Source organism: Trichechus manatus, unplaced genomic scaffold, assembly GCF_000243295.1.
Source record: "Trichechus manatus latirostris isolate Lorelei unplaced genomic scaffold, TriManLat1.0 scaffold00164, whole genome shotgun sequence".
NCBI classification, from domain to species: Eukaryota; Metazoa; Chordata; class Mammalia; order Sirenia; family Trichechidae; genus Trichechus; species Trichechus manatus.
The window spans coordinates 1,901,127-1,923,813 of NW_004444100.1; the positions used below are offsets into that span (position 1 = coordinate 1,901,127).

A 22,687-nucleotide genomic window follows, 5' to 3' on the forward strand; every position below is an offset into this window, starting at 1 on the left:
TTAACGGAATTTCAAAATCTCTGCTTAACTCTTGGGGGATAATAGGCTTTGTCACATGATCCTTTTCTCTCTTTTTATAAATTCTCTAAATAGACACTGGAATTGTTCTTGGACTCTTAAAATAACAACAGGGATATTTATTTAGAACTCTTTCATTTCTTAAAGGAGGTGGAAGGTGGGAGAGCATCTCTTATGTTTACTCTTTTCCGTTAATACATGTTTGGTCAGTGTTTGGGACATGAGGGGGAGACACTTTAGGCTTGTCAGTGAATAATTCTATTATGCCCTTCATTGCCTGAAAGATACTAACTTCCCTGAGGCCTCCTCCTACATTCCAGTGACTTATCTTGAGCTGTGGAGTAATGAGGTCTCCAATTCTCTCTCTCCAAGTTAGCATATTACTTACCATGAATCTAGTTTCAGGAAAAAAGGTTATTGTAAGAAAATTATTTCATTTTCTTGAAGGACTGAAGTACTTACATACAATATATACAATTATATAAAAAGTATATAAAAGTATTTATACTATATATATATATATACTTATATAAGAGTCCTTGGGTGGTACAAATGGCAAACATACTTGGCTGCTAACCGAAAGGTTAGACGTTTGAGTCCACCCAGAGGCACCTTGGAAGAAAGACATGGTGATTTACTTCTGAAAAATCAGCCATTGAAAACCACATGGAGCACAATTCTAACAAACACTCTAACACACATGGAGTCACCATGAGTCAGCATTGACTTGATGGCAACTGTTTTTTTAATACTATAATAATAATATACCCTGGGTGGCGCAAACATTTAAGTGCTAGATTACTAGCCGGAAGGTTGGTGGTTCACACTCACCCAGAGGTGTGCCTCAGAAGACAGGCCTGGTGATCTGCTTCTGAAAGGTCACAGCCTTGAAAACCCTATGCATCAGCTTTACTCGCACACTTGGGGTCGCCATGAGTCGGAATCGACTCAACAGCAACTGACAACATATACTATAGTATATAAAAGTATTTTACATTCATATGCTTCATTTAATAAGCATGGAAAAACTCTTCAGCCTTGTCCCTTACAGTGCTTGCCACATAATAAGCCCATCTTAGGGCCTAGGATGCAAAGATGAACAAAGCATGGTCCCTGCCTTCCAGGTGCAACATAGACAGAGCTACTGGAAGGTGCTCAGGAAAAAGAGCGTGAGGAGATTCCAACTCTGGCCTGGGGAGGGTTCCTGGAGGGTTCAACATTTTGAACTAAATCTCAATTAAGTGAATAAATGATTGAAGGGTCTCTAATCTCCATTCTTGCTCTAAAAATGTGAAGTTATATTTCGCCTAACTGTATTTATAGATTGAGCCCTGATGGTGCGGTGGTTAAGAGCTCAGCTGCCAACCAAAAGGTCAGCAGTTTGAGTCCACCAGCCACTCCTTGGAAACCCTATGGGGCACTTCTACTCCGTTCTATAGGGTTGCTATGAGTCGGAATCGACTTGATCAACAATGGGTTTGGTTCTTTGGTACTGGTAGATATATCTGTGCATTTTGCAGTAAAGGAATCTTAATTATGTATTTGAATAGCTGTCAGTCCACGTTACTTTCAACTGTGATCTTTACCTCAGAGAGGTTCCTATCAGAGAAGTTAAAAAAACTAGATAAGCAATGAATTGAAAGCTCTTTATTTAAACAAACAGAAAGATTACTTAATTGGTTTCTTCTACCAAATGCTGTGATCGGGTAAACCCTTTGAATGCATAAGCACTATCATGAATGCCTTTGCACTCTCCACATGAAGGCCTTTATCTTCAGCTTTGAGTAAGTGCACAGTAAGTCTGTGGAGCTAGTTCGAAGGCAACTTATTTGAAGTGGCAGCAGCATCTTTTTGATGCCATGGAGACTAAGCCCTCCAGTTGAGCTCGACAAAGGTATGTTATACGAAGGGTCACAGAGCAGAAAAGTTTTACTTTTAAAACATCTGACATGAAACAGTTCTCAGAAAACAAAGACAAAAAAAATTTTTTTTTAATGTGCAACTTGTATCTGTTTTATTTTAAAACAAACTCAAATTAGGATTTATTCACCTCCTAGTTAATTACTACTATATTACATTTAATTGCAAGGGAACTAGGAGGAATGTTAATTGTATAAAATCACAAGACAGTAAGATTTGATCTCTTCCCCCTAAGCCAAATGCAGGTTGGTATTTGATAAAATCTTTTTCTTTTTTCAAATTTCACTTATGATTCTCTTTATCTTACTTTCTTACTTTGTAGTACTCTTAGAGAATGAGGCATTCTAAACACACAGATGTGAAAGGAAGAAACAGGGCTGATGACAACTATCGTTTCTCAACTCTGGACACTGCTGTCACCACAGTGTTATCTCCAGACACACATGTTCACTGATTAAGAACAGAAACTAAATCCTTTTGGATGTTGGCTACATAAGTGGGTCCTTTTCGGCTCTCTGTAGGTGTGATTTTAGACCAACAGTTCTCAACTCTATCAGACAATGTCTCTCTTTTCCTGTCTAATATTTTACAACTCCTCCTTTACTGTGCTGGCCTAAAATTAATAGAAAATAGAACATATTTGCATATATAATTCAAAAAAGATCAATATTAATGTTCAAACTGGATATCAAGGAGAAATAAAAGGAACTAATTTATAATAAAATATAGCTTTAACATGTAAAAACTGGGGCAAGGCTCTACGAGAAGACATAATGTAGAAGTCAGATGCGTAGATCTGTATTTGAGAGTCACCATGAACGCGTGTATTACAAATGCAGACTGACTGCTGTGTGGTCACTGGCGTCAAGATTTTCTGACTGTGAAACATCATTATTCGATCAAGTTCAGGGCAAAACAAAACATCATTTTTCTTCAATTTACACAGAGTTGCATTTCTGAAAAGTTCAGTATCCATCAAAGCTGTGGAGGAGAGTATTTTGTGTTTGTACATAAAACCGAGTTTGGTTTTAGGCTCAGACATAATTGTAAGCCAGTCTTTCATCTATGGCAGACATTAGAAAATTGTGGGGGATAATTTTTCATTATGTGTGACTACTCCATGCACTGCTGACAGTTAACATCCCTGACTCAAGTCCACTAAATGTCCCCCTTCAAATGATTTCTAAGTTATGACCTAAACCTCCCTCCATTCCTAAAGCTCCCCCTTGGGGACAGTACTGCTTTTGAGAACCACTGTTCTAAATCTCTCAGAAGATGGCAGTTTGGTGGATGGTGGGTGTTTCATAAATGTGCAAACCAGAATCCCAGCCTTCTCCTTTTACCTCATAATCAAAGAGTTTTGGCATACAGAGAATAAAAAAATTGAACTCTACATCAAAAGATTGAATTCAAACTGCTTTGGACGAAACTGTGAATACTGGAAAGTGATCAAGGAATTCCATAGGCGATCATGTAGCGCATGAAAAGTATTTAATACAGGCCTTTACTTGGATGATAGAGTTTGCTTGTCAACTCTTTCTAAATCAAAGGGGAGAATTGGGGGGCGGTGCATAAGGGATAACATAAAAGGTATCTGGAGAAGCTTTTCCTTATAACAAAGAGGTTTAAGGGTTTAGTCTTTGATATCAGACAGACTGTGGTTCCAGTGACCCCTCTGTCACTTACTAGCTGTGGACAGTTCACTGAATCTCAACTGTTCACAGTGAATTGGGGACAATGTATTTCATACCATTGTTACAATGATGAAGCAAGATACGTGTGTAAAGTGCCAGGCAGATAGTGAGACTCACTTAATGTTGAGTGTCATCATTATTTCAGAAAAATTTTCAAATGCCACTTACTCCTAAACTATTGCTGTTTAGATGTATTTGAGACTTGGAATAAAAAAGGTTACCAGATAAAGAAGCAGAGTAAAATTCTGTGCTAAGTTTTGCATAGTTTGTCTCAATTTCCTTTCTTAAAATTTCATGCAACAAATATAGGGGAATCTAAATTGTTTCCTTACAAGAAAAGAGGCAGTGTCTTTAAGAGACTCTGAATGGTCATAAAACAAGGCTGATACCAGTTAGGTGTCTCAAAAATGGGGAATTTGCATTTCAAGCTGGGAGAAAGGCTTGTGAAACTGATATGACTTTAAATCACAAGCACCTGTATGACAGCTGAAATTCCTAGATTTTCATGGTTTTCTTGATGTTTAATCCTTAGTATGTCAATATTTGCATTACAATGAGCATTTTATACAAGATCTCAAGCAAACTTGGGAAATGAGCAGTGTGACAGAAAACCAAGTGTTGTGGCAACATTTTATATACTATGTTCCTTTCCAAAGGCAAATGGCAGCTAAAATCCACCCAGCCAATTAAAATCTGAGGGGCAGAATGAAACCTAAGACCATTCTAAGGAGATTTCTGAGCATTTGAAATGGTATGAAGACTCCTGGCAGAGGATTCGATAAATATCTATTGAATGAATATGTGAAGGTAAGAATTCTTAGAGAATGAAGCACGAGAAAGAAATTGTTCTTTATACTTTAAACATAACAATGAGAAATAGTTACTACAGTAACCTTTCAAGCCACTAATTCCGATACTGATTTATGACTAGTATATGTTTTAGTAGAAGAGTTTATTTTTAACATTTATTTCTGTGAGATGTAAATCAGTATAATCATTTTTGAAGGCAATTTGGTCATATGTATCAAATACTTAAAACTGCTTTAGACCCAATAATTTCCTTTTTGGAAATGTATCTCTAATAACTATAGTAACAACAGCACATATGTAGCACTTACTACGTCCTAGGCATCATTCTAACGACCAGGGCCACAGAGCTACAAAATAGAGAATCTAAAATTTGAACATGATAACCCCTCAGTCTTTTAACCTACCACAAGGAGTGCATACAAGTTAAGCATTGTGGTTCCAAAGCTTGCGCTCTGCCAACTTTGTTATCTTAGCTGCAAGCATGTTCATCACAGCATCGTTTATAACAGGAAAATTTTAGAAACAAACTAAATATCCATCAGTGAGGTATAGGTTAAACAAAGAATGCTACACAAAGCAGGCATTAAAGATTAAGCTTTAGAAATATGTTTGCATAGGCAAACAAACAAGATATTTGGCTCGGTAGGGGGAAAGGCATCAACAGTGCATTTGATGTGATTCCAATCTACTAAATGTTTCCTCTGTGTGGTGAAATTTTAATTTTCTCCTTGGTGCTTTGTATCTTCCAAAATTTCTAAACGTACTTGAATTCCTTTTGTAATTAGAAACAAAATTACTAAAAACACATCACTTTCTAGATCAGTACAGCCTAATGAAAAATACAATGCAACTCATATATGTAAGTGGATCCCTGGGTGGAGCAAATGGTTAAGCTCTCAACTACCAGCTGAAAGACTGGTGGTTCGAACCTACCCAGAGGCACCTAAGAAGACAGACCTGGTGATCTGCTTCCAAAAGGTCACAGCCTTGAAAATTCTATGAGCAGTTCTACTCTGCACACATGGGGTTGCCATGAGTTGGAACAGATTCAACGGCTACTAAAAACAACAGTAGCCTCATTAACAAAACTTAAAAAAAAAAGTGAAATTAATTTAAAAAATATTTTTTTAACCTAACATATCCAAAATGTTATCATTTCAATGTCAATGTGTAATCATTATTAATGAAATATTTTACTTTTTTTTTTTATTATGTCTTCAAGTCACTCTTAGCACATCTCAGTTTGGTCTAGTCACATTTCAAGTGCTCAGCAGCCACATGTGGCTAGTGGCTACTGTATTGAACAGCAGAGCTCTAGATCCTTGGCAGAAGCTATACTTTCAGGTCAAATGTGCCTAAACCATAACTAAAACCCTCCACTTAGTACCTTGTTGTTGTTGTTAGGTGCTGTCGAGTCAATTCCAACTCATAGCAGCCCTATAGGACAGGGCAGAACGGCCCCATAGGGTTTCCAAGGAGTGGTTAGTGGATTTGAACTGCCAACCTTTTGGTTAGTAGTCGAGCTCTTAACCAGTGTGCCACCAAGGCTCCTACTTAGTACCTCAGTCTTCATGTAATCATCTCTATCTGTTTCAAACCACTTCTCTAAAGAGAAAAGAAACCTACTTTGGAAATGGGTAGACCTGAATTTGAGCTTTCCCTCTCATACTTACTAGCTATGTGATCTTCAGTAAATTATTTAACCTCTCCATGACACATTTTACCTGTTCTGTAAATGAGGATAATGTCTACTTTGAGTCATTGAGCTTCAGGTAAGGTATTACAACACCTCATACATGGGAAAGACTTCATAACAGATATTATTATTTTTTACCCCTTTCCGTTTGCAACCTTCCTTATTCAGGTAAAAATAAAGGTTAGACTTAGCTGAAAGCAAGAGAAGATTCTTAAGACAGAGATGGTAGGAAATTTCATTTAAAATGGTCTTAGAACTCATTTTGGGTGGGTGGGTAGGCGTACAGAAACTAGCCTGGGAAATCCACAATAAATACATTTGTATTTGAAAGGTGACTACCCTGAAGGCAGGGGACAAATGGCACATATCTTTGTTCCACATGACTTTCACTTAGCAAATATTCAACCCATTCAACAAACAGATTTAGATTACTGGCTATGTGCCAAACATTCTCCTAGACAAAGGAGTTAGGAGCAAAAAAAGAGGGGCTTCCTTAACTGGATGAAAGAATGAATGAATGAACCCATGGACATTGTACCTTTTCTGACTTTTCAAGTCAGCTGTCTTTTTTTTTTATTGCTTCTCTCGCTTCACCTAAGATTTTCTTTACTAAGTCACTAGGTAGTGGCATTTCCCTCCAAAAGTCTCAACTAAAATATAGTCAAGCTCCCAGGTGGTACAAATGGCTGCTAAACAAAAGGTTGGAGATTTGAGTCTGCTACCCAGGTCCCTTGGAAGAAAGGCCTGGCAATCTACTTCCAAAAAATCAGCCATTGAAAACAGTATGGGAGCACAGTTCTACTCTGACACACGTGGGGTTGCCGTGAGTTGGAATCAACTCTGCAGCAATTGGTACTGGTTTAAGTGAAGGTTATATGTGTGCTCAACTTGCACGCCGATTTCCTAATTTTCAAAATAAAAAAGTTGAAAAGAATAATTCACCAATTATTATGGAAGTTAATTTCAGGACATGTACCAGTGGTTTTATAGCATCACAGTTTATAAGAGAGATAGTCAGAAACTATACAGATGCCTCAAAGAGTTAAATGACTGAGCAAATTCACATAATTAAAAGGATAAAATACTAACATACTGGAAGACTTGGTCAATTCATGGAAATATGTAATGGAATAATGTTAAATGGAAAAAAATGCAGTATATAATCCCTGATTACAACAATAGAAATGGATGTGATATGCATTTACAAAAACTAAAAATGTATTTGGCCAAATAGGAATATTACTTTCCTTTCTGGGTAAAGTTGCCCACGTTCATAATAGAAAAAAGAAATAACACATATGTTAAATTCTGAGTTGCCAAGCACACTTATCCTATACCAGAGAGCAAGATGGCTAAGAAAAATTGCCCACCTAGTGAACACAAGCATGAACAAAGGAGCACTATTTCTTAATTATCAAGCTAACATGCAATGATACTTTGGTGACTGATTCCTGGTTAACAGAATACAGTTTAACCTACCACTTGGAATCCTAATGGCAGATCTGTGAATTTTCTTAATCCCAGTAAATATTTAAAACAATATATTTAACACAAACATTTAACCACTAATGTCAGATTTTATTTTTACGTGACAATCCCTCAATCCTTTAACCAATCACAAGAGTATACACAAGTTAAAAAAGTAAGCCTGCTGGCTTTCACTCTTTCTGTGGGTTAATAGGCTGGATAGGTTATTCCCATTAGGAAGGAGAGTCCCCAATTTTCTTTGACAAGCACTTTGTGCTTGAAAACATAAAAACTTACCAAATCATTTAGTACTTAACATTAACAACACCCTCATCATCTTGTGGTTTGAATGATGACTGAACAGTAACTCAAGCTAGCTGTGCTCCATATTTCCTTTATTAATATAATTAGTATTCTTAGATCTTTTTTAATTGCTCTACTCTAGCCCTAAAGGAAAATTATTTCAAAAAGGCTGAATATATATGCTGCTTCAGGATACAATTTCTCACACATCCAACCTCTATAATTTTGGATTATAGAGCAATATAGAGAAATTCTGGCACCAACTCTTAGGCAATGTTATTTAAAAACAAAGGTACCATTACACACACAGCCCAGGATTTTTATCTGGCATTGCACATAGGTATATTTAGGTAATACTTCTTTAATATAAAAACTATAATCTTAATTTTTAAAAAATGATTAAAAATATGGTAATAAAGAGACTTCTAATTGGCTCAAAAACTCAGAGCTAAAATCCAGGTAGTATCTGAACACATTTTACAAAGAGTTGAGATCCAAATCACATAAACTTTATTTATAAATCTTTTGATTTAAGCATTATGTTTTCTGGTAACTTCTTTGGCATATTAATATAATAAAAGAAGATTAAGAAATAATAATATCTGATAAAATTATTTGCCTTGTCCCCCAAAGTCTCAATCTGGAAGTAGTTATCTCAGTTCCAATCCTGGCTATAAAACTCACCATCTGGATGATATTGGGCAAAATATTTAACTTCTCTGTGATTCAAATCCCCTGTCTATAAAAATGAGAATTACTTAGTATATATCAAAACCAAAACCCGTTGCGGTCCACTGGATTCCGACCCATAGCGACCCTACAGGACAGAGGCCAACTGCCCCATAAGGTTTCTAAGGAGCGGCTGGTGGTTTCGATTCGAACTGCCAACTTTTTGGTTAGCAGCCTGTGCCACCACTGTGCCAGCAGGGCTCCACTTAGTATATATAATTTCTAAATTAAAACATTAAAGCAATTAAATGATAAACGTGAAAATGCGAGAACACTACCAATCACTCAGTCTAACGTATATTTCTTATTATCCAGCAACTATCTTCTCCAAACAAATAAATTTTAAAAAACAGCCTTTAATCAGTATTAGAGAGCCACTCCCCCTCGCCGCTCCTAACTTTAAACCATAGGGCTAATTATACACGACACAAATCTTACCAACAGGACTGTACTATTTTAGTCTAAAAGTGCCTTGAAGAAATGATACTAATTGTCTGAGTCGTATTTAAATAAGCCAACAAAAAGGGAAACCTGAGATGGATACACGGACTTTCTGGAGAGAAGTTTATCTTGAAAAGGAACTAAAATACAGATCCCAGATCAATGTCTCCAAGATCCAAAAAGACAGAACTCCAATAATGCAGAGGACTCACTCTCAGGCAATTACAGTGGAGAAGTTAAAACGCAGGTCTTCCTACTACTCCGCCGACAAAATAAACAACAAACAAGCAGAAAACAACCAACACGCAAGGCACTGGTTTTCCTGCAGCCCCTCAAAGTAACTTCATGGAGAGAGGACGAGAAATTGAGGCATATTTAATGAATGGAAGGGAGGACTGGCGATTTGGGAAAGTGTGCACGAGACGGACCCTACCTTTCACAGATTTCCCAATACTGTGTAACTGAGTGATAGAACTGTAGTTTTGGGCAACACTCTTCAAAAACGCCTCCATCGCTTCCTGGTGGTGGTAGTTGAAATCCAGAGCAGTTACCAAAGAAAGCAGCAGCCCTAACCAGAGGCGCGCGAAGTCCATGCTCTAGAGATGAATAAAAATAATAATCAAGCTGAGAACAGATGGGGAGGAGCGTTACAGTTCGGGCTCAGGACTCAAGTCTCAGGGTCTCCAGATACTACGCTCCCTGATTCCGAAGGCAGTAAAAGTTGGAAAAGACACCCTGGGGAGTTAGCAATGCAGCCAGTGACCGAGAGCACCGCAGCCCTTCAGAGCCCTCCGTCCCGCCCGCCCCCTCCCTCTCCTCCGCCGGTCGCCTCCCGGCCAGCCGCCGCCCGGCAGCTGCAGCAGCTGCGCCCAGTCCCATGCGCCCTCAACCTCACCCCGGCCCCGACGCACACCTCCGCCTGCCGGCGGCCGCGCGGCGGACACAGACATTACAGCCCGGCCAGGGGGCGGGCGCGCCCGGGCCCCTCCCCCGGCGCCTGACGGACGTCGCGCCGGCCCACTCAGGCGCCGCAGGGCCCTCCGGGCGGGGCCGACCGCGCGGCTGGGCGTCTCCGCGGCTTTCGCACCTGGGCAAGTAGTCGTCTGCGCCGCGCGGGGCTTTGGGGGCGCGGCGGCCTGGGGAGATGGGCCCCGAGATATTGCGGGAGATCCGAGTTGCCCTTCGCGGTCTCATCCTCTCCCGGCACCTCAGGTTGGAAGCGTGTCGTCCACTCGACCGCGGCTCCGGCAGCTGAGGGAGGTGCAGAGCGCTTGGCCGAGGGGACGCTGGCATTGAGTGTCTCTCTAGCCGCAGCGAGTTTCGGGCGCGGCGGGAGTCCCGGCGCCGCGAGCCCGCGAGGGCTCACCCGGGTCTCCAGGCGCCGGCCGGATCGGCACAGCCGAGCGCACTGCTGCTTCGGGCAGGCTCCCCAGCACTGCTCTGCAGTCGCGTGGGATTTAAGAAAAGAAAGTTTGCCTCCTCTCTCTCTCTCTCTGTATGTTTGGAATTTTTAAGTGCTGTCGAGTGTGAATTCAAGAAAAATTTCCAGAAAATTTATATGGTAGATAGGACTTGAGCACAGTTAAATTTAAATCAGGAAATGTCCTGAAGAAGGCAGAGACGCTATTGTAAATCCGACGCTCCCCCTCCAGTACTTGCTAAGCCAATTTCAGTTCTTTTCCTAATGTGCTTCCTTTTGTAAGGGTGGGGTGGGCTGTGTCTGCACTTGGGAGAATAAGGACCTCAACACACACACACACACACACACACACACACACACACACACACACACACACGCCAGCCATCAATCTTAGAAGCCCTGACGTGGCAGTGTGGGACCAGGGCAAGTGTCCGGTGAATACAGGAAGTTTGAAAACCATTGATTTGGGATAACATTCTTCAATAACAGATTAAAAATACTGACGTCTGGGCACCACCCCAGACTAGCTGAACAGAATTTCTCTGAGTAACGCCCAGGAAAGACTGTGTTTAAAAAGAAAGAGTTGAGAACGTCTAAAGTGATTGCCTGCCCCTTTATTGCAAATACTGGACACTGTTCCTAGAATTGAGCCCTGAGGAATTCCTGAGGCCTCCTGTGATTCTGAGCATGGTGGTTATGAGCTGAGACTCTGGTGCCAGGGAGTCTGAGTCCCTATTCCTTGCCCTGACACTTAGTGTCTGTGCCACCTCCCTGTGCCTTAGTTTCCTTGGTCTCTAAAATGGAAATAATAATTGTACTTACCTAAGTAAGGTTTGCAGGCACATAGAACTGTAGAAGGTGTTAAATAAATAAATCCAGTTTAATTCATATGCCTTTATGCAGAACTTTCTAAGATTTGGAAAAACTTAATGTGACATTGTTAGGTTTTTGAGTAGAATTTTTAAAAAAGGTATGAAGCAGCTACTATGCTAAATGTGACTTCTAGTAGATAATATGAAGAGATTCTCCTCTCACTGTTGTTCATTGACTGAGAAGTCTGTGAGGATGGGGGATGGGGCTTGAGGAGATTAGTTAAATTAAGGCAAAGTTACTGTAAGGAATGAGAAACTGAGTAGGAACAAATGGAAAGATTGCTGATCTGACTTAGAAATCTTAGATTTGTAATAGAGTCAATAGCAGTTATATGATTTTCTTTAGTGGTGTTGTGGCTGGAGATGGGAGAAAATTGGTGGCTTCATCAAAGTGGAGTGGGGATTGCCAGTGTTACTGTTACAGGAAAGCAAAGGGAAGAGTACTTGAGAGATAGAGTTGAAAAAGTGACTCTTGGAGTTCATGCTAGGTAGGAAAGGAAGCAAGCTCAGGGGAGAGCCATCAGAGAACGGAGGTGGGGAATACAGAAAGAAGATTGAGGGACTGATTCAAAACGTGCACCAGGGAGAACATCGACATCACACGTAAGCGTGTTGGAAATTCAGACTCTCAGGTGCCATCCAAGCCTACTGAACCAAAATCTGCATTTTAATAAGATTTCCAGGTGATTTGTACGCACATTCCACTTTGAGATGTACTGGTGTAGAGGTAAAAAAGGAATAGTGAATGTTAGAGTGTGAAAGATATGACAAGATGAAAGGTTAGCCTAACAGAGAAAAACGTTTAAAGTTTAAGATTTCAGAGGTGATCTTTCTAAGCATGATCCACCAGCGGCCGCCCCATAAAGCCCCACATTATAACCCAGCCAGGGCAATAAACAAAGGTAAAATTATAATAATAAAAAGACTGATACTTTGACAACACAAAAATGCAGACCTTCTGTAGAGGAAAACCCAGCAGTGTAAAGATTACCAGAAAAATGACAAGCTGGAAATTGGAATTAATAGCTCTTACAAAATCAAGAATGGGCAAAGGACATTAATAGGCAAAACCAGAAATACAAATAGCCAATAAACAAAAGTTACCAACTTAGTTAGCAATCAAAAAACTTCAAGTTAAAAGGGCAGGGTAATATTTTGTTTTGTTTATTATATCAAGAAAGTTTAAAAAGACTGATAATACCTGTAATTGGACAGCGTCTGGGGAAATGACATCGCTGCTGTGTTAATGGTAGGGTAAGTTGATACAACCTTTCAGGAGGGTAATCTGGGGATAGACATTGTTATAGATTGAATTGTGTCCCCCCAAAATGTGTATCAACTTGGCTAGGCCATGATTCCCAGAATTGTGTGATTGTTCACCATTTTGTTATCCCATGTGATTATCCTATGTGTTGTAAATTCTAATCTCTGCCTGAGGTTAATGAGGCAACATTAGGTTATGTTAAAGAGGATCAGGGTGGGATGCAACGCCCTTACTCAGGCCACAGCCCTGATCCAATGTAAGGGCAGTTTCCCTGGGGTGTGGCCAGCATCACCTTTTATCTTACAAGAGATAAAAGGAGAGAGAAGTGAGCAGAGAGAGGGACGTACTTCTTCCAAGACAAATTTGTTTGTTCTTTTGGCAGACCATAGTATATTCAATATTCTTCACCAACGCCACAACTCAAAGGCGTCAATTCTTCTTTGTTCTTTCTTATTTACCTTCCAGCTTTTGCATGCCTGTGAGGCTATTGAAAACACTGTGGCTTGGGTCAGGTGCACCTTAGTCTTCAAGGTGACATCTTTGCTTTTCAACACTTTAAAGAGGTCTTTTGCAGCAGATTTGCCCAATGCAATGTGTCTTTTGATTTCTTGACTGCTGCTTCCATGGGTGTTGATTGTGGATCCAAGGAAAATGAAATCCTTGACAATTTCAGTATTTTCTCCACTTATCATGATGTTGCTTATTGGTCCAGTTGTGAGGATTCTTATTTTCTTTACCTAACCTTGAAGGTAAAAGACTATTATTCCCTTTTTACAGATGAGGAAGGTGAGGCTTAGAAAAGTTAAATAACTTGATGATGGTCACATAGCTAGAAAATGGTGCAACCAGAACTGAAACCTAGCTTGTCAAACTTTAAAGCCTGCTGCTGAAATACATGTCAGGCTACCTCCCCTGTTTTGCTTTACTCTTAGTTTAAGCATAACTCACTCAACAGGGCAAGAATCTTTTTTTTTTTAAGTTCTTTTTTCTTTTAAGACAAGTTCTCACGAAATTTCATATGTAAAATACAATGCCTTGTACTAATACCACCCAATAATTCTTTCTATTGTGTGGGGCTTCCCATATATCTAAGAGGAGCTGGATATGTGATCTTAAGCCTGACTGACTCTCCTGGTACCTCTATCAGCACTGTACTTTGGGTTGCTACCTCCTCTAAACTGACACTCCCAAATTAGATCTATGCATCCACCAAAGCTGATTGATTAATTCTTGATGAAAATAAAAGATGAAAGTGACCTCACAATATTGTAGAATGGAAAGATTGTTATTTTTAGTCAAGGATATGGAAGTTGTAAGTGAAAAGCTAGATGTTTTTCATTAAAGTCCAAGATTCTGTCCTTCCTCAAGACTACCTAACAGTGATATCTAATCAGTGGGACCCAGAAATTTAAAAACACAGCTTAACTCAAGCACTCTGTTTAAAACAAGAACTCTGTAGTCAGTGCTGTACGTCTTTTTGTATTGTTCTTTTTTTAATAATAGATTTTATTTTTTATTAGAACAGTACATCTTTTTAATAAGCATTTCTATAGAAACTGTGATTTCTTTTGTATCTATTTATGCAAGCTGTCTATCAAAGCCCAAGCAGAGTAGTTGTTTTATCTCAGATCTGCAACTGTAAATATGTTAGCATTCCTTTGGAGGATTCATAAAGGACTTATGTACACATTTGTGTTTGTGATAAACTTCTGAATCCCAAAGTTTTTGATGGCACACCAAAATAAATAAAGGGATTAAAAAATGCTATTCAAGTCATCAAACGGCACAACATAGTTCCTGGAACAGTATAACACTATATTGCAGTGACTGTAAATGCATCATTGTTTCCATGATTCCCCTTCAGTACTGTGTCACTATGGGAATAAACCTATTTTCTGCCCTGACCCACCACGCTGTCATTTCTTTCCTTCCTCCCTCCCTCCCACCCTTCCTCCCTCCCTCCCACCCTTCCTCCCTCCCTTCCTTTTTTCCTCTCCTTCATCCCCTCCCTCTCTCTTTATCAATTATTTATTGCTTACTTTATGCCAGAATACAACTGTGAACATGACAAGCCATATATCTCTGCCCTCATGTAGCTTACATCCTGCCAAAACAAAAACAAAAACAAAACCCGTTGCCAGTGGAGTGGATTTCGACTCATAACAAGCCTACAGGGCAGGGTAGAACTGCCCCATAGGGTTTCCAAGGAGCGGCTGGTGGATTTAAACTGCCAACCTTTTGGTTAACAGCCCAGCTTTTAACCACTGCACCACCAGGGCTTACATCCTAGAAGAGTCAAAATTCTCCACTAGAGAATCTCCTGTGTTCTAAGAAACCTGTGATCTTCCTTGGCGGCTGGCTTCATATTACTTTCTGTTCCGTATGTTTTACCCTAGGCGGTTTGTACCACATTCTATACTGAATAGCATGACCCTCTTAGCTCGACATTCTACTTACTGACCAAACCAAAACACCCCGTTGCCCTCAAGTCGATTTCGACTCACAGCAACCCTATAGGACAGAGTAGAACTGTCCCATAGGGTTTCCAAAGAGAGGCTGGTCGATTCCAACTGCCCACCTTTTGGTTAGCAGCTGAACTCTTAACCACTGCGCCATCAGAGCTCCTATTTACTGACAGTGAAGCAAAACTAAAGTTTTACCAGATCAAAGTTTAGTTGAATATACCAATCTACCAAACACAGCAGTTGAGAACCACTGACCGCAAAAATCTAAACAAACCTGAAACCTAGTTTAGTTCAGGAAGATTGCCCACCTCGAGTCTGTGCGAAGCATCACGTTATATATATATTTTTCCCCCATGGCACCTGGGTCACTGCTCAGTACATGCTTGCGAATTTATAAATACTTTTGAAGGAAGGCGATAGCATCAATATATTATATATAATAAGCAACTGAATTTCTAAAAGCAAAGTCTGTGGCACCAGATTGCCTGAGTTTAAACCCCAGCTCTGTCACTTACTGTGTGGCTTTGGGCAAGTTACTTAACTTCTGTGGGCTTTCATGTCCTTATTTGTAAAATTGAGCCAACCATACTATTGATCTTGTAGGATTGCCAGGATCTTATAGAGTTGCATGTATTAAACAAGTTAATATATACAAAGAGTTTAGAACAAACAGTGTATGGCATATAACAAATGCTTGATAAGCCCCAGAGTAAAGCCTTTGTGCTTGTTGCTGTTGTTATTGTTATCATGTAGTGAAAATGAATAAGACAGAAAAGGACACGACGTATAGTATATGTTTCTGTTTCTGTCTTTTATTTCTGCATCCCAGCTCCTTCCAACACACTCCCAATAATGGAATAGACCTTCATCAATTGTGATAATTTGTTAGGGAACAATTTGTTAGAACAGCGACTTTTTCTCTTAAAAGCATGCAAAAATAATTTTGAATGCAGAAATAATTCTCACTTTTCCTGCTATACTTGATTTATATGACAGCTCTGAGAGAAAGCTTTCTGTGCCTAATGAGGCAAATTTCCAAAGCTAAGGCAATCCCATTTAGCGGCATTTAATTGGGTCACTAGATTATGTGGCTGTCAAACCATCCGACACAAGAGCGGGTGATAATGCACTCGTGTCTCTTTAGGAAATATAATCACTGCATTTCGTTTTCTTTTCTAGCTTTGTTTTAGATGTTGAGGAAGAACTATCCTTTTGGCTAATTAAAAAAAAATCTGTATTTGAGAAAGGGTCTACCACCTTTGCTGATATCCCATACCTTCAGTGAAAAGAAAAGATGGTAGTGGGGATGGGAAAGAAAAAGATGTATATAGAACAGAATGACCAAGAGGGATTATTTGAATATAGTTAACACTTAAAAGTTCACTAATCATTTACTTTTAAATGACCTTTTGAAAACAACCTAAATCATTTCCATTCGACAATGACCTCCACAAAATCAAAAATTGTAAATATACTCAGACAACACCCAAAGCAAATTCTCATGTCGCCTCATGGTTGATTAATTGATTGAGCCATTAATTCTGTCAGTAATTATTTATGGAGCACATAATAATATGCTAAGCCCTGTAAATATCATGGTGAAAATGAGAGACACAGTCTTCGTTTTCACAGAATGCATATTCTGTTGGAGAAGACACAAAGATAATTGCTGAATTACCATTTTGATGTGTATTACAAAAAGGGAGTGACAGGACACTATGAGACAGACTAACAGAAGGTGCTAATAGGTCAGGGGTGCGTGTGAGTAGAGTCCAGGAAGTTTCCTGAAGACGTGTCTGTTTGAGCTAAGACCTGAAGGATGGAGAAATGGAGGGTCCAGCCAGAGAGGAGTATGTTTTATTAGATACATTCATGTAATCTTTACTACAGTTCTTCACACACATTAGAAACAACATTGAGATAATAAGTGGTTTCATTTTTATAGATTTATACTGTCATATTTTCTATCCATTTCCAGTATCCCCACTTTCCAAACAGCCCTAATAGCTGTTCCCCCATCCCAAATCAAATTCGAAACGCCCCAAATAGAAATGAATAGACAAATGAGACCAAAACCTTTAAGGCTCTGAGCTTTGCTTAGCTAGGCCTTTATTTAACTCCTGTTGGGAATGATCTTAAGACTATAGATGAGTTCTTTCTGTGTCACCTTTCCAGAATCAACAGAAACATGAAACTCAATTTTATAATTGTTCCCATCATGTAGATCAGTACATGTACAACAGTACAACCAGAATGCTCCTTGGAAGCAAGGATTGCGAGACTACGTCTCACATACTTTGGACATGTTATCAGGAGGAACCAGTCCCTGGAGAAGGACATCATGCTTGGTAAAGTAGAGGGTCAGTGAAAAAAGAGGAAGACCCTCAACAAGATGGATTGACACAGTGGCTGCAACAATGGGCACAAGCATAACGATTGTGAGGATGGCGCAGGACCGGGCAGTGTTTTGTTCTGTTGTACATAGGGTTGCTATAAGTTGGAACTGACTCTATGGCACCTAAAAACAACAACAACATCATCTATGCTCCAAAAACTCTGAATTTTATCATCTGTCTATGACAGTTGGAATATAGGGATTAGATAAATTTTTATTTTCTGGAGTTTTCACCAAAAGTGTGAAACTAGTTTGTTATCTTAAATTATCATTAACTGGTGAAGATGGGAGAGGGGCAATAAATGTCAGATGAGTTAATTTAGAGGGCCTTTAAGGAAATGAGAATTTTTGAAGTGAAAGGCTGACTTAGAAAAAGAACCCAATATTCAGGATGTAAAGAATATTCAGGATATAAAGCCAATGGGTAATTGACCAAACCCACCAGATAACACATCATTTAGTTTTGAATGGGTATCCTTTTAGGGCAAATAGGGAGTTGGGAAGGCTTTGCAGTTTGTGGGGAGGAGGTCCCTCTACTCCGTTCACTCTCTCTCTTGGGCTCCAGAACTGGGTGTTGAAATCTGAGGAAGTGCAATCCCCAACCTGAATGAAGTTTAGCGTCCGAGCGTCCAGCAGTAGAGTTGGGAGCAAATAGTCTCGGTAAGGCCAGTCATCTCAGCAATACATGGAGTTGCTATGAAGGGTAACTCAATAAGACTGGGAAGATTGAATTACTCTAGAAGTAAAAAAGTAAAAAAAAATTGCTAGAATCCAGCATCCGTTGGTTCAGGAACCATTTATTCTTGCCAAACAGTCTTCTGCACCAATATGTATTTTGGTTAAATATGGTGCTCTGACTTTGAAACCATTGCTCAGTAGGCAGCAACACACTGGAGGTGGAGGTAAAAGTACCTTTTACCTGCTGCCCCACAGTTGTTTGTGGGCACATATATTTCCTCTACTAAATGGTAACCTCTCTGCAGACAGGAAATTTATTTTATCAATTTCCGTATCCTCGTTAGGGCCTAATGCCATATTTTGCACATAGTAGGAGCCATTCAGAGTCCCTGGGTGAAACAAACAGTTAAGTGACAGACTACTAACCAAGAGGTTGGCAGTTCTAATCCACCCAGAGGCACCTTGGAAGAAAGACCTGGTGAAAACTCAGGCTTTGAAAACCCTATGGAGCACAGTTCTACTCTGAAACACATGAGGTCACCATAAGTCAGAACTGACTTGCTGGCAACTGGTTTGGTCTCTTTTTTAAGGAGCCATTAGAGTGGCTATAGGCTCTGAAGTCAACTAGATGAGGATACAGATCTTGAGAGCTAGACACAATGGCTATAGGTTTGGTGCTTAGAGCTGCAAGTAGGTGTTCACCGTGTACCACCTATATGACCTTAGTCTTCTATCTGTTCTTAACCTTCTAAGCTTCAGTTGCCTGCTTTAGAAAAGGGGGATTATTGATAGCATCTACCTCATAAGGATGTTGTGAGGATTAAATAAGATTGTCCATGTAAAGTTCTCAACAAAATGCCTGGTATTCAATAAATGCTGCTGTGATTGGTGAAGATCGTGCAGCAGGTGCTCCAGAAAAGATTAATAAGTTGTTGAATTACTGAACAAGTTACTGGTGCACAGGACACAGGTGGGGCACAGTAACTGAAAAGACCAGGGAAAGCTGACTTCAGGAAGGACATGCCCAGGGGTTCAAACGATGGTACCAGGATGTGGTTTCTCTCATTCCATCCACTGGCTTTGCCTTCACTGTGTTAGCTCCATTCTCAGATAGACTCCCTTCTCTAGTTCCAGATCTACAGAGTCTGTTTCCCTTATGTGTCCAATAAAAGTTCCAGAGATGGGTCTCGTTGTCTTGGATAGGCCTGATAGGGATCACACACCTATCCTTGAACAAATTGCTGTGTCCAGGGGATAGAGTGCACTCATTCATTGGCTAAGACCTTGTTCACGTGCTCATTCCTGGAGTGAGGTCCCTCTTAAACCAGATGGAGTAAGAGTAAAGACAGGGGTGGTTCCTCAGAGGGAAATTGAGGTGCAGATACTAGGAGAAGATGAATAATTAGTGCACAGAAAAAGACAGTGCCCATTACAACTCTCTAGATTTTCACAGTTCCAAATTCCTGATTGCTACACTGAGGACGTATTCCTCTTTGATTAAATCAAGAACTAAGGTCTGATCCTTAAATCAAATCCCTTACTATGTATCACTCCTTGTGGTTCTGCTTCTCTGAATCTAACTGAAACATGTAGGCTTTAAAGTCTGACAAGACTGGCTGTGCCACTTCCAACTGTGTGACCTTGGGAAATCTACTCAATTTCTCTGCACCTTACTTTTCTCTTCTGTAAAATGGGAACACTGATCCTCTCCTTCTAGGTTACTGTGAATAATAAATGAAAATCAGCACAGTAACCAGTCTTCAACAATATTCAACAAATATATTTTGGGCTGCCAGTTTTGGGGAATAGTGTGGAGATCAAGGCAGGCCAGATTATATTTGATCATACTTAGAGTCTATGGGGGATGCAGCCAATTTAAAAGAATGTGGTAAGTACAGAGTGGTAAACATTCCTATAGGGAAAGGAGAGGGTAGGATGGGAGCACTGGCTTAGTCTTGGTGATGAGCATGGGGTAGGATGGGGCATGACAAGGAAGGATTCCAAGAGAAAGGGACATCCAAACTGAGACCTGGGGACAGGTAGGAGTCATTCAGCATTCCAGAAGAGGGCACTGTGCTTGCAAAGCCCGAGGTAGGAGACAGCCTGATGGTTTTTATCATTGTGAGAGTTCATATCAAATGCTGGCCATGTCAGCCCTCACTACCATTGGGTCTTGTGTCCAGAGCAAGTGGAGGGGTGCAGATTGAGAGGTGGGCAGAGCCTGGGAGAGCAAGGTGCAGCCAGGAGTCAGGAGGCCTAAGAAGAAGTTTTGAGAGCACCCTGAGACTGAAAGTGGAAATATAAAGCTAATTTAGGGCTGTAGTCTAGCATGTAAGTGTGACTTTCTCTATAAGAAGAGGAAAAGGAAGATGGGAAGAAAAAAGGAAGCTAGGTGCCATGAGTTAAGAAATGTGCTAGTGAAGGCTCTGGGGGAGGAGAGGAACTCTTGAGGAAAGAGAAGAAACTGGAACCCTGTGAGTGGGTATTTGCTGAATTGGAGCTTCACCTTCCTCTCCTGGACCAGCATGCCTCTAAGGCAAAGTTGTGTAAGAGGTCAGAAAGCCTCCATATGCAAGCAATAAAGAGGGCATGTCTTCCTGAACTCTGTATCTTACTAAAACATTGGTTTGGGGGGGAAGAGCCTATCTGATTTTTAAAATTTATCCAGTAGATGTATAATGAAACAGAACACAAAGAAACATGATTTTTCTTTTTTTTGTGGATAAAATAGGAGCCTTCAAATAAATGTTGCCATTGTGGAGAGCTGCTTCCTGCTCTTCCGTCAGTCCCAGGGAGGTCAGTTCGGGGTCCGTCTGTTCTGACATTGAGAGTACCTTGGCAGAGGAGTTCAAGAAACACTGGCTTACGTGAGAGGTGAGAATAGGATGAGAGTGAGGCCTGAGTTTGCTTTTTCTTGAAGGCTAGTTCTTGTTGGCCCCCACCATCAGGACTGGCTACATAATTTGTGGGGTCCAGAGCAAAATGAAGATGTGGGACCCCTTGTTAAAAATTATTAAGAATTTTGAGACTTCCAGGCACCGTGGTGCACGCCATCCCTCCACAGCCAAGACCCAAAAAACTAAGTCAGAGACAAATGTCAATCCTGAAATCCTAAGCATCAAATGAAGAGATAAAGAACTCAGCTAAGCACTGAAAGGAATAAGAAATTGACAGAGAACAGAGAGTGAGGAGAGATACGTGCAGAGGTCCCCTATCAGCTAAGGTCCCCTATTAGCTAATACAGCACGGATTTGCCGTTTTAGACTCTTGTCAGAGATCAGCAAACAGGGAATATGGGAAAGCAGCTTCATGGAGCTCCCAGCAGGAGACAGAATAACTAGTAATCAGTGATGTATGCTTTCCCACCCCTCACCCTTCTTTACCCCCACTTGGCCTCTCTGCTTCCTGAAGCCACAGTCTCTTGGCCAGGAGGCACTGGCTTCAGCCCTGTGCCACTTGGATTCCACCCACCCACACTGGCTGATTCACTGAGTGCCACTTGTTTGTGCTAGTGTTGCTTTTTTCCACTTCTTTTGGTTTCTTCCATACTTCTCACCACCTCCCCTTCCTTTCTCTCAAATACCTGGCTCTGTTGCCATCTTTGCTTCTTCCTGAAAGGCTGTGAAATGCCGTTTGACTGTGGAACTGCTTCATGGCTGGTGCCTCCACCCTGGTGGGATCCCCAGGGCTTTTTACCGTTTGTTTGTTTTGATTTGTTCTATTTTGGTTTGTTTGATTGTTTGTTTTCTTTTTCTTTTATCAGCTTGGGAGCCCCTTCTAGCTGGGCTTTACTGCGCAGCTTGGGAGCTACTTCCTCAGTCTGCATAGATGCATGGTGGGATCCCTGGAGGCATTTCTTTTTTCTCTCTTTTTTTGTCGTTTATCTTCTTTTCTCTCTTTTTACCTTTCCGTCTTTCTTCATTTCTCAGTTTCTCGTCTCTCTATACTTACCTTCTCTTCCTGTCTCCTGAATACCTGGCGCTGTGTGACACCTCTACCGCTTCTAGCCAGGCTGTACTTCACGGCCTGGGAGCCACTTCCCCGGTCTTCGCAGCCACACTGGTGGGATGCCTGGGGGCTTTGCTTTCCTTTCTGTCTTCCTTTTTTCTAATTTTTACTTATTTATTTATTATATTTTACCCTTTTTGTTTCATTTTTGTTTTTCTCCATTTCTCAGTCTCTCATCTCTCCACTCCACGGCAAGCTCCCTTTGCACTCTTTCTTGTTTGTTTGTTTGTTTTTGGCTCCTGTTTCTCTCTCCTCTCTCTCCTCTTTCCCATAACCATCTTAGCTCCACACGTCACAATCTCCTCCCTCCTTCCTGCCTACCTGCACCATGTGCTGAACATCACACCCCCAAGCAGCACAGGCACAGCCTACAGGAAACTGCCCTGCACTGATTCCCAGCCCACCCTGTCAGCCCTAGTACGTGTCACAAATAACCCATCTCAGCAACTCCCCTTCATCTGGGCCTGCCCTGCTGCACCATAGCTGAGCGACTGACACTGCCCATTG

General features: G+C 40.7%; 1 protein-coding gene across 1 annotated transcript in view; it reads right to left on the minus strand.

Moving 5' to 3' along the window:
* The window catches only part of CPM (carboxypeptidase M), an 87,457-nt gene extending 77,781 nt beyond the window's left edge, over positions 1–9,676 (minus strand). The window contains exon 1 of the mRNA XM_004386430.2: positions 9,512–9,676. Within this exon, the coding sequence (XP_004386487.1) occupies positions 9,512–9,671 (160 nt within the window). The 5' untranslated portion in view covers positions 9,672–9,676. The remainder of the gene's footprint in view (positions 1–9,511) is intronic.
* Between the last annotated feature and the right edge of the window lie 13,011 nt (positions 9,677–22,687).